Raw genomic sequence first — 12,055 nt, 5'->3', positions numbered from 1 at the left:
AAATCCCTTTTAAAAATTGTTTTAGTGCTTCTGCTTTGTTCCTTTACTTGTAGTTGATCTGCCTTCTGTTTAATCTAGCAATGATAAAGCAATTTACAAACATAAGAATTCATTTTCTAATGTGGACATTTTCATCATAGCCCCTCTCATTCCCCGGTTATTGTAAAATCAGTCATTTTTACATTCCAGCTACAAGTTTTTTTCTCAGTGGCTATTGTTAGCTGAGCTGCCTTTGACAAGTGCTTATGCTGTTAATATTGGTCTAAAGGCCATATTACATGTTATTTTTTACCCAGCAACTCTGAAGTCTCTGGTGGGTGACTAAAAGCCGGGTGATAGGGCAGAAGGGAGCTCCTTTCAGACCTGCAGCCCTCAGGCTGCTCAGGTTGTCCCTTTCCTTGTTCCATTCACACCTTACATGCATGTAAAGAAAGGGCCAAGCTATCTACACCCTCATCGTGGAGAAGGACTCGGTGGGTGACAAATGCTCATTTCTGAAGTCAGGAAAGGTGCTTCATTTTAGCCCTTTTTGAAGACAATGTCCAGACTTCTGGGCAGGATGGGAAGGCCCTGAATGTCCAACATGTTACTACTGCTTTGCTAAGAGCTGATGTGGCCATATTCATGGAACTCCAAGTGATCTCAGAGTTTGAATCCACACACTTGAGGCAAAGACAGAGGTAGAAACTAAGAATGTATTGTTTTTGTAATATATATTAAAATACTGAAGCGGAGCTGTTCAATATGATAGCTACTGATAGAAATTAAAATTAAATTTAAAGATCCAGTTCCTCAGTCATACCAGTACATTTCAAATGTTAAAAAGCCACATAAACATTGTTTTAGAGTATTTTTCATCAAGAAATAAAAACTTCGTCGTATTCCCTTATATCTATTATATGATTTCACATTGTTTTAAAGTTTGAATTACACATTTGGGAAATAGGTGGGAGAGCTATAATATTTTCAGTGCCTGGAAACCTCTAAAGAATGTAATCTGACCCTAGCCAAGAGGATCCTTAACAACATTTATATCCTTGACCTCCCTTCCATGCACCACATCAACAAACCATTGTCCAAGACAATAAACCTGAGTTTCTCCAGTCCTCAAGACCATTCACTAAACAGGCGCGTCCGCTGGTGCCTTAGCAACAGAGACGCTACACCACCCCTTCCCCTGCCGTCCCTCTCCTACCTTATTAGACCGCAAGGGGAGGGGCCAGGAGTCCTGTGCCCAATAGGAGGGGAGCACAGGAGGGAGTCCTGACCGCGTCCCCGTCGCTAGGGAAACCTCTGTAGCCAGAGTTTTCGCGGGATGCCGAGCGCTGAGGAACTGGTGGTGCTGGCGGGAGAGAACTTGGACCAGGAACCTGGTGGGGACTCGCGCCTGCGACTCCTGAGGGCCTACGTGACCCAGAGCCTGCAGCCGGCTGCGGGTGCCTGGGAGCGCTGCGCGGGCACAGCCGAAGCGGAGCAGCGGCTCCACGCCTTCTTGGGCCGGGATGCTGCGGAGGGGCCTCAGCCGCTGCTGGTGGTGTGGCCCGGGCCCGGGGGCCTGGCGTTGTGGCCTGGGCTGGACTGGGGTCCTGAGTTCAACCCCCCTCGCGCTAAGGGGCTTTTTTTCCTGCGCACCAGGTCCGAGGTGCCCGGGCCCAATAGCCTCCACGGTTCGGTGCTTTGCGGGGACGTGCCTGCAGCACCTCTGGAGCACCTGGCCACGCTGTTCTCTGAGGTGAGGGTGGGTAGGTGACCCTGCGCGGGCAGCCGTTCCGGAGGGGGAGGGGCGGGCCTACCAGGCGGAGACGGGGCCCTCGGGAAGGGGCGGAGCCATAGGAGAGCCCAGGCTCCTATCGGAGTTTGAAGCCGTAGGAAAAGGGGTAAGTGGAGGCGGAGCTGGACGGAGAACAGGACAGGAGTATGGACACCTGAGAGGCGAGCTGGGGAAATCTAACTAAGGGCCCGGTCAGAGTGGGACTGTGAGAGGTTTAGGACTTGGTAGGGTTCAAGCAAAAGTAAAGGGGAGGCCAGAGTCCTAAGAGTTCCTGGGGCCTGACCTCTTTTTAAGGCTATGTATCTCTTCCGAGCGGCACTAGGGAAGACCGGAAGTGGTGAGCAAAAGGGCATTTCTGTTGGGTCACTAAGGCTATAAACAGTGTTTGCTTCTGCGGAAGGGTTAAAAGGGGTAGATGATTTGGTTTTGATTTTCATCTCATTCATCCCACAACCATGAACCAAAGATCAGACCTGTGCCCATACCAAATTGAGGCATCCACTTGGAAATGTCCAACAGGCACTGGGAGGGGCCTGCTTGGCGCTCAGGGAGGAGGGTCTCCAGAGGTGTGGATTTTGGAATGCTTTGGTGGCCCCACAGCAGAGCCAAGAGAGCCAAGGGATTTCTGAGGGGGTACTCAGGAGGGATTGCTGAGATGTTTAGACCTTTCTGGAATGGGAGTACACTTCCCCGCAAATTGAATGTGTGTGCTTCTTGGAGCTTGGTGTCCTGGATCTTGCAGGTTATGCAATTTACAGAGTACTAGCTAAATGATGTTTCATGTGACAGGCGCTGTGGAGTATATCAAAGAAATAAATACAAGATCTCATCCATGAAATTAATCATAGACTTAAAAAACTTAAAACTAGTCTGACTGGCGTAGAGTCAAATTGGCCCCAGTGCTGGGCTTTGGTCCTGGAGGCTCTCCACTAAGTTGGGTGTTAGCCCCTTTGGTTGCTTTATTAGGAGGCAGGGGGAGGAGAAAATTTCTGGTAAGGGTCTGGAATGACACAAGGTCTCAGGGGGCCCATGAAAGCTTCTCAATAGATATGAAAGCAATCCAGTATTTTAACAACTGGAATGGTTTTGCTGCTCTGCACTGTCTGAACAACATCCCTGCAGAAGTCCAAGCTTGGATAAAATCCCCTTGTGAATGATGGGGAGATCACACAACTTGTGTGTTGTGAGATCCATGCTTATCCTCAAGTGTTGAACTTGAGAGTTTGGTGTCCTGAATCTCTGAAAAAAAAAAAAAAAGAGAAGAATTAGGAAAAATAGAGAGCAAGGTAACTTTCAGGAATGGGTAGCAGATGCAATACCTAACATTCAATTGTTAGGTATTGAATCTATACCTAACAATCTATTAGGTGTAGATTCTGAGATGGAACTATACCTAATGTATGTGGGAGACACCAGTTCCATCTCAGTTTTGTGTCATAGCCAAAGAAGTGTAGTCCAGCAAACAAGTAATTCTAAACTAATCCAAACCCTCAGATGTTCAAGAATTTTGACTGGTGCCTTAAAATCTCTCTTAAAAAGAGATTGGAAATAAACTAAACGTTCATCACTGGGCTTCTGGATGAATGAAGTAAGGTCCATCTATAATTAAAAGGAACGACTGATGTGAAACAGTCCTTAAGACAAACACATAAGAAAAAATTCGTTCTCCCAACATTTTCCAAGTGAAGAGTACAATACGAGGGAGGCCTCCCCAAAAGAGAATTATCTTCTGGAGGGCGAGCCCTTTGCAGTATAGGCTTCTCCTGCTAGACAAGTGTTCTAGGAACCCATCTGCATCAGTGCACCACCTGGCATTGTTGTGAGAGGCTGTTTGGCTTCAATGAATTTTTTTGAAAACTCAACGCATTTATCCATTTCACATGGGTGACTTATAAAGGCACCTGCTCACATTGGCCAAAAACAGCATGACCCCTGTGCCTCACCCTCCCTATTTACCTGATCTTGACCCAAGTGACTTTTTTTTTGTTTCCCTGTATGAAAAAAGTCTTCAATGTGAAATGTTTTGCCAATGTGGAAGAGGTGAAACAAAAAAATGGCAGAAACACTAAAAGGCATCACAATTGATGAGTTCAAAAACTGTTTTTTGAGCAGTGGAAAAAAATTTATTGATATGTATATTACAACAAATGGAGAGTACTTTGAATGTGACTGCAGTTTAAACATGTAAGAATAAGTACATGGTTTTTTATAAGTAAATTTCAGGTTTTGGGGGTTCCCTCCTCATATTGTCAATCCCATGCAGTAATTGTGCAACAGATCCTTGGACCCCACCCTCCTTTTGCATGAGTGAAACTCTATACCTACTAAACAACAATTATCTTGCCTCTTCCTCCCTCCTGCCCCTGGCAGCCACCATTGTAGTTTGTCTCATGAACTTGATCACTTCAGACATCTCATGTAATCAGAATCATGTAGTATTTGTCTTTCCGTGACCGGGTATTTTACTTCACATAATGTCCTCAAGGTTCATCCATATTGTAGCATATGACAGAATTTCCTCCCTTTTTAAGGCTGAAATATATACATGTGTATATATAAAGGTGGTATGTGTGTGTACCTACACACACACACCACATTTTCTTTTTCAATTCATACATGGGTGGACATTTAGGGTTTTTTTTTAACCTCTTGGCTATTGTGGATAATGCTGTAATTTAAGATAATTTTTTTAAGGTTCAGAATTTTGTGAATTGTATGTTACCATTTCTGATAAAAAGAAAGAAGAGAGGGAGATAAAAGAGTAGAAGAAGGAGAAGGGAGGTAAGGAGAATAAAGGAGAGAAGCAGGGGAGAAGGAGGAGGGAGGGAAGGAAGAAAGGAAGGGGGAAGGGAGGGAGGACATTCACTGATAGAGTGATCCACAAGGGGAGCTGGGTGTCTGAGGTACCAGGGTAGGAGTTCCCACTGTAAAAGCTTTTATTCTTCTAAAATTTACACCATGTCCTGGCTGGCATAGCTCAGTGGATTGAGCGCGGGCCTGCGAACCAGAGTATCACAGTTCGATTCCCAGTCAGGGCACATGCCTGGGTTGCAGGCCAGTTCCCAGCAGGGGACGCATGAAAGGCAACCATACATTGATATTTCTCTCCCACTCTTTCTCCTTCCCTTCCCCTCTCTCGAAAAATAAATAAATAAAATATTTTAAAAAATAAAATTTACACCATGTAAATGTGTTATCTATTGAAAAAACTAAATAAAATTATTTTTAAATATGTCCAGGCCTTTACTTTCATTTCCCAAAACCTCCAACAGTGATTCTTAAGCTCTTCAACCACCTTTCTCCCATCTTCTTTCATATACCCTGGAGGTGATTCAGTGCCCGCTGAGAACTCTGTTCATCTCCAGTGTCCAGATGCCCATCCCTCCCCTTCTGTCTTTTGTCCTCTCTGTACTGTGCAGATCAATCCCCTTGTCCTTCCACCTCTTCACTCAGCATCACTAAACCAAAAAATTCCCACCTGCCAGAGAAAAGTATTCTGCTTTATGTGGGGGTAGGTGGGGGAGGGTGCATAAAGTGTAATGTTCCTACCAAAGTAGGAAGTCCTCTCCCAGTCACTTTATTCACTGCCGCCAGCTTATCTGTCCTAGAGCTCTGAAACTTGAATGTTCTTTTGAAGTGCTGTGTTTTGTAGAGGGAGCCTGGGATTTGGGGTGTGATGGACCTGGGTTCAAACGTTGGTTCTGTCACAAGCAAAACTAAAACAGACTCATAGATACTGAGAACGGACTGATGGTTGCCAGAGGGGAGAAAAAGGTGAAGGGATTAAGAAGCACAAACTGGTGGTTACAAAACTGTGGTGGAGATGTACAGCATAGAGAATATAATCAGTAGTATTTTAATACTATGTATGGTGCCAAAGGGGGACCATAGATATCAGGGAAAATCACTTTGTAAAGTATAGGGTTGCCTAACCACTATGCCGTATGTACACCTGAAACTAATACAGTTATAGTGAATGTAAACTGTAAACTAAAAAAGAAGAGAGGACTAAGTTTACAAAATAGGGTAAATAGTATTGGGAATATGTTATAATAATATGCTCTATTATCCAGCTAAATGCTTTTTCTCTGAACATAATTTTCTGTTTGGGTGTTTCAGTCTGGAAGGATAAGCTAAATAGAAGGACTAAACATCAAAAATATTGATATATTAAAAAATAAACAACTGGTTCTATCAAATTCATCAGCATATTGTGAGCAAGTTAGCTCACCTCTGTCAGGGTCAAACTACCCAGTAGGGTTCTCACAAAACTGAGTAGTAATATGTTAGGAGAGCTGGAACGGAGTTACATTACAGGCAACCCATAAAGGACAGGAATTACTGTCACTCTTCATCCCACTTAAAAGCTTTCTCACTCTCCTAACCCATCCTTGTCTCCTTGCTCTGCCCAAATCCAGTTCTCCCTGGGGTGCTCAGCTGCATGGCCAAAATCTCTTCTCTCAACCTCACTCTGTGATGCTCTTGCTTCTTTCTTGGTTTAAAAAAAAACAGAGACAATGAAATTTCCACAAACTCTTATACCTACCCCATATGCCGCTATCTGTAGGCATGTCCACTACCATTCCTTCCATTGCTGAGATGGACTGTCTGCTGTCATCTGATGCCAACCTTAACACCAAAACTACTTGTGCTCTGAATCCTCTCATTCTCATCTTGAGGAGATAGGACTGGCAAGTCTCCCCTCTGTCTTACATGCTCATTTTTTCCCTCTCCACTAGATAAATCCCATCAAACAAAATTCTCATTCCTCCCACCATCTATCATCCCATCTCTACGGTCCCTTTACAGCAAAATGTCTAGCATATGTGTCTGTCCCTGCTAGGTCCCATTCTTTTCCTGTTTTATCTTATACTCATTTGTCAGGTGTTTACCCTCGTACTTCATGGGAGAGAACTTAGGGAACCTCTGCATGTCACTGCCCACCTTCACTTTCAGTGTTTTGCCTGCTTGACCTGTGAGTGAGCAGGATTTGGCCCAGCTCCTGACGAGCTTCTTCTTCTGGAAGAACTTTCTTCACTTGGGCTTCCAGGACACTAGTCTTCTGGTTTCCTCCTGTCCCCCTTGGCCATTCCTTCTTAGTTTTCATAGGAGATACCACCTATTCTTTCAGCTTCTTAAAATGGGAGGGCCCCAGAGCTCATTCCTTAGACATCTTTTCTGCTTTATTCCTTTGGGGTGCTCATTTAGAGTCTGTAAAACTCTAAAACCGTCTGTATCTAGCACCTCCCAACTTTGTCATCTCCAGCCTTCTCTGCTCCTCTGAACCCCTGATTGTCACAGGCAGCTGACTACTCAGTTTCCCTAGTTAGAAGTCCAATAGATATATAAAATTCTAATCTGTCTGAAAGCATACTCCTGAACATCCCTCGAGAATTGACTTCACTCTTATCTTCCCACATCAGTTAATGGCACCTCCATTCTTCCTGTCGCTCAAGTCTTGAAACTTGGAGTCATCCTGATGCCTGTTTTTCTTTTTCTCATAATCCCACAACTAATCATTAAGAAATCACATAAGCTGAGCCTTCCACATTTATGTAGAATCGGACCATTTCTTACTATCTCCCCTACTCCTTCCTGTGCCAAGCCACTGTCTTCTGTACAATAGTAATAACTTGCTATCTGATCTTTTTCCACTCCCCCCCCCATAGTCTGTGATCAATGCAGCAGCTGGAGTGATGCTACCATGTCACTTCCTTGCTCAAAACCCTTCAATGATTTCCATTTCTCTGAGAGTAAAAGTCAAAATTCTACAGGCAAGGCTGCATATAATTTGACCCCCTTTACTCACCCCTACTCTTGTTACTCACCCTGTTTCGGGTTTGCTGCCTTCTACACTGCTTCTTGCTCATACTAGGCATACTCCCACCTCAGGGCCTTTCCACTGTCTCTTCCTTCTAACCACAATGCATACACTTCCCTCAACAATATATACCAGTATATACAGCACTTTACCAGTGCTCCCCACTCTTTGTTCAAATGGTACCACAATGATGCCTGCACCAATAACTCCATTCATAATTGCAGCCCCTCCCCCCCACATTTCTGATTCTCCTCATCTGGTCTTCCCCCACCATGGCTCTTGTTCATTGACTCTTTCTCCACTAGAATATAAACTTTATGAGGTCATTAATCTGTATGTGTAGTTCACTGGTGTACCTTTCCAGCACCTAGAACAGTACTAGCACATAGTAGATGCTCCATAAATACCCACTGAATAAGGGAATGAGTGACTTTTAATTTCATAGAGTTCACATTAATTATGTTTCTATCACTGAAAGCCCTTCAAAGTCCAGCCCAAACCCATCTACCCTTTTTCTTCAGACAGCAAACAGTCTTCTATGAATGTCTACTGAGTTCTTCCAAATGCCAGATCCAAGGGAGGACTGCTCGTATGTAAACAACAATAAGATGCAGTACCTCCCTTTGAGATCTTAGCAAAATTATTTTTTATACTCTCTCCCCTCTCTTGTTTATCATTTCTGCCCTAGATCCAAAAGGCCCTTTCCTAACATGAATGTGAGTTGAGCTCAACTTGTGACATTTTATTTCTTGGAACTCTTGGTTCACCTGTAAGTCTAAGTTCTCAGTTCAGTGATTATTTTCAGACAGACCAGGCAGGGATCACCCTCTTGAATATCACATGTTAGATCTATTTTTTAGCCACATAGACTTATTAGTCATATATAGAGCTCAACAAACCATATAAGTGCATACTTCCTTTTCATTATTCATTTAACAGTCCCTTATCACATTACTGGATTTTCTCTTTTTCTTTATAGTGCTTCCTTTATGTTAGTTGTGAGCATTTAACAGGCAGTTTCCTAGTAAATTGTATTAATTACAACTTTTTAAGTTGCTAGTGATAAAAAACTCAATTTGAACTAGCTCAAAAAGTTCAAGAGCAAGAGCTCAAAGGATGTCATAGGCCTTGGCCTTGCCTCACCTGTAAGATCCCTCTTCTCTGTATTGGCTCCATGGGGGAGCAGGATAGCCACTAGTAGCTCCACACTCATAAGCAAGAGAATGCTTCTCCAGAAACTCAGATAAGAGACTTTGGTCTGACTCACTCATTCAGATTTATTCACAATGTTCACCTCTGGATCTGGAGATGGGTACTGAAGGAAGAGGAACTGTTAGGTGTCCAAAACTAACTAATGTTCACCCTACAGAGAGCTGCAAGATGCTCAAGTTTGCTTTACATTTTTTAGATGCTAGAGACAGAGGGTCATCTTCACCTTCACTTGTGCTGTGTTTTGTCTCTGGCCTTTGTGTATGTTTTAATCACCTCTTCTTACTCACCCTGTTGATTAGGGAGGGACTCCTGCCCTAGGGTTATGGAGATGGCTAACTATAGAACACAGGTCAAATGAGACTGACAGCAACTGAATAGTCACATACACTCACAGCCCAAAGGAGGGGGATACCATGCCACACAGGGCCACCTGGGGCTGCTGCCCTTGGGAACAGAGTGAAAAACTAGGGTCTGTGGGAGGTAAGCTTTGTAGTATCAAGTGTGTGTGGTCTTCACTGGATCTAGTGGGAGGATGAAATTGGCTTGTTTGAATAACTCCACTGGCTGTCAAGGACCTGAAGCCCACTCCTTTGGGATAAGCAGCAACTATGCCTGTTCTCCTTGATAAGGAGGATTGTTTGACCAATGGACCTTATGTGTAGGAGCTAAGAGGGACAGAAGCTTGTGATAGGCTCTCTGAGGCTCTCCTGATTCTATCAGATGTCAAGGCACAACGTAATGTTGCTTCACTGGGCCTTACAGCACAGTGACTTGCAAAAGGTTGTGCATAGTTTTCTGGGCCTTTCTCAGAGTAATCTTTCAGTAAGTTCTCAGAAGTAGAATGAATGTCTGCCTTTCTTTCCTGTGCACCTTTCTTCCAGGTTGTTATCCCCATCTTGGTCAATGAGAAGAATCACCTAGACTGGCCCCCTGTGGTATGTCAAGAGGTCCAGCAGCATGCCTACAGCCTCCACTGTGTCCTCATGGTTATCCTTGAGCACAGGAGGGGGAAGACTTTGTTGCCTCTTCCAGCAGGCTCAGAAAAAATGGCATTTTGGGATTCTGAAAGTGAGACCATGTAAGTACCATCAGCCTGGCCGTATGGGTCTCTGTGATATGGGAGACGTTGATTTAGCTGAATGTTTTCCTTATGACTTTTCTGTTCCTGACTTTGCATATGTCCTTGTGCTGCACACAAGCCCACTTCTGCTGTTTGCCAACATCCTCTGACTGTATGTTTTGTGCTGATTGCTACCCTTGTCCCAGTCCCCCTGCCTGAAGTCTTTTAAGGTTACCACGGCATCATGGCCTCTTTTCCACCCAGAATTATGTCAGGGCAGAGAGCAGCCACACTGATTTTAGTGTTTTGCTTATCAGGACAGTGTCTCATCGTTGGCAAAGGCCCAGGTCCAGTCTGGGAGACAGCCACGCCACTTCCCAGCATTTACCCAGCACATAATGCCACAGAACTCATTCTGGTGGCTCTTGTTACAGTTCCAGACCCTCCTCCCCCAGCAGCTGGAGATTTTTTTCAGGTCTTGGGGATTTTTTTCCAAATGGAAACAGATCTGGCTTTGTTAGAGCTTGAAGTCCACGCCTCCTGTGCCCAAGTAGGCATTAAAATCCGAGCCTCTTCTCCTTCAGGAATTATGTCTGCCATCAGCTTCTACTTACCATTCCAGCTACAAGCTATCTTTGTCTATGTCCCTCATGAAATGAGGTATTTTTATTTTCTTTCAAGCCAGGCTAAGTATCTAAATGATATAGTTTGTTGTATTCTACCCAGCATTTTTTTTGGAGCAGGGAGCTCCTAACAAGATGCTTAGGTATAGGGGATTACTCAAACACAGAAAAGAATTTTATCTGCTGGATCAACAAAATAAAAATACTGGCTTTATTTAAAACCATTGTTGGTAGCACTAAGAAAGCCATCTTTTTTGATGTTTTAGAGTCTAATATTAAAATGTTTTTTGGGGTCAACACAGCAACATGGATAGGTGGAGAACCATAGCAGAATCCACTATCTCTATCATTTCCTTGAGTGTCTGCAATAAAATGGAAAGGCTATGAGGCAAGATAACATAGAACCTAGCACAGAGCTCGGGATCCCAGCTTTTACTCCAGGCTCTGCCACGTGCTGACAGGTCATGTGTAAGCAGTCATTTAATCTCTCCCAGACTCTATTTTCTTCTTGCTTATAAAATGCAGGTGGCCTTAGCACCTGCCTCTCACTCAGGGTCCTTGCAAGATGGTATCTGCAAAGCTCTTAGGATAGCACATAGCATATGATGGTGCTTACTAAATGGTAGCTAACTATTATGACCAAGTTGGAGAGACTTGAGGTTGGGGATGGGCCAAAAGTCAAAATGCAAGGCCTGCTGATATCCAAGATGCACTAGACATGCACCTTTAAGAATAATCTGGGAGAAGGAGGTCAAAATGAAAGCTGAAGTGGCCGACTTCCAAATTGGATGACCTCCATTTGTGCATTTGCCCATGCTGGGGCAAATGCACAAATGCCAACTGGCCGCAGGTGCCTGAGACTACCCAGCATCTCTATGTGTTCGTAGCAACAGGCCATCTTCCTGCATGAGCTCAGACTGCCCTAATGCCAGGAGTTTCCCGATGCATTACTGTTATTGTATGTTCAGAGCCCATGATTTGATCTGAAGAATAAGTAATACGTGGGATGGCAATGTACTTTATAATGAATTTTTGCTACTGGAAGTAATTTGCTACATATATCAATATAATTTGAAGCAATTTCCCAGTTAAATGGAAAATTTATTTTAGTTTAATAAAATTTTTCAATTTCAAATAAATACAAATTACCATTTTCCTGTTCCTTTTATATTCTAACATAACATTCAGTGTCTGTGTATATAATCATTATTGAGTTTATCATCCTTTGTTTGAACTTGATAATTTCCCAAAAGGCTGGATCATATTTCAGGAAGGTGAGCATCTTCTCCCTTTAATACCTTCTGTAATTGCTTATGATTAAATTAAGCAAAGGTGGTTTCTTGGTATAAAAATGTGAATGATAAACTCCCTTTCTTTGTCATTTGTATCAAGTTCTTGGCATAAACAATTTTTATTTAGAACTTAATGAAAAGGCAAATCAAAATATATTTTTCATTTTCAAGTCCTTCTAAAATATTCCTGGTTTGTTTGTTTATTTAAAGGATAGATGAGGTAGAATGCTGGGGAATTCCATTCTTTCCCAGAAAAGCAAGGACAGAGTGAAGTTA

General features: G+C 43.4%; 1 protein-coding gene across 2 annotated transcripts in view; it reads left to right on the top strand.

Annotated features, from left to right (window-relative positions):
- The first annotated feature begins 1,315 nt into the window (after window positions 1-1,315).
- Window positions 1,316-12,055, top strand: part of DNAH9 (dynein axonemal heavy chain 9) — a 368,257-nt gene continuing 357,517 nt past the window's right edge. For both annotated transcript variants that reach the window (XM_053672723.1, XM_053672722.1), the window contains exons 1-2: window positions 1,316-1,732; window positions 9,686-9,882. In XM_053672723.1, coding sequence (XP_053528698.1) covers window positions 1,316-1,732; window positions 9,686-9,882 — 614 coding nt within the window. The remainder of the gene's footprint in view (window positions 1,733-9,685; window positions 9,883-12,055) is intronic.

Source organism: Artibeus jamaicensis, unplaced genomic scaffold (assembly GCF_021234435.1).
Source record: "Artibeus jamaicensis isolate MK-2021 breed Jamaican fruit bat unplaced genomic scaffold, CSHL_Jam_final contig_781, whole genome shotgun sequence".
NCBI lineage: Eukaryota > Metazoa > Chordata > Mammalia > Chiroptera > Phyllostomidae > Artibeus > Artibeus jamaicensis.
Note: the sequence above shows the minus strand (reverse complement) of the source record. Positions and strands in the feature narration are given on the sequence as shown.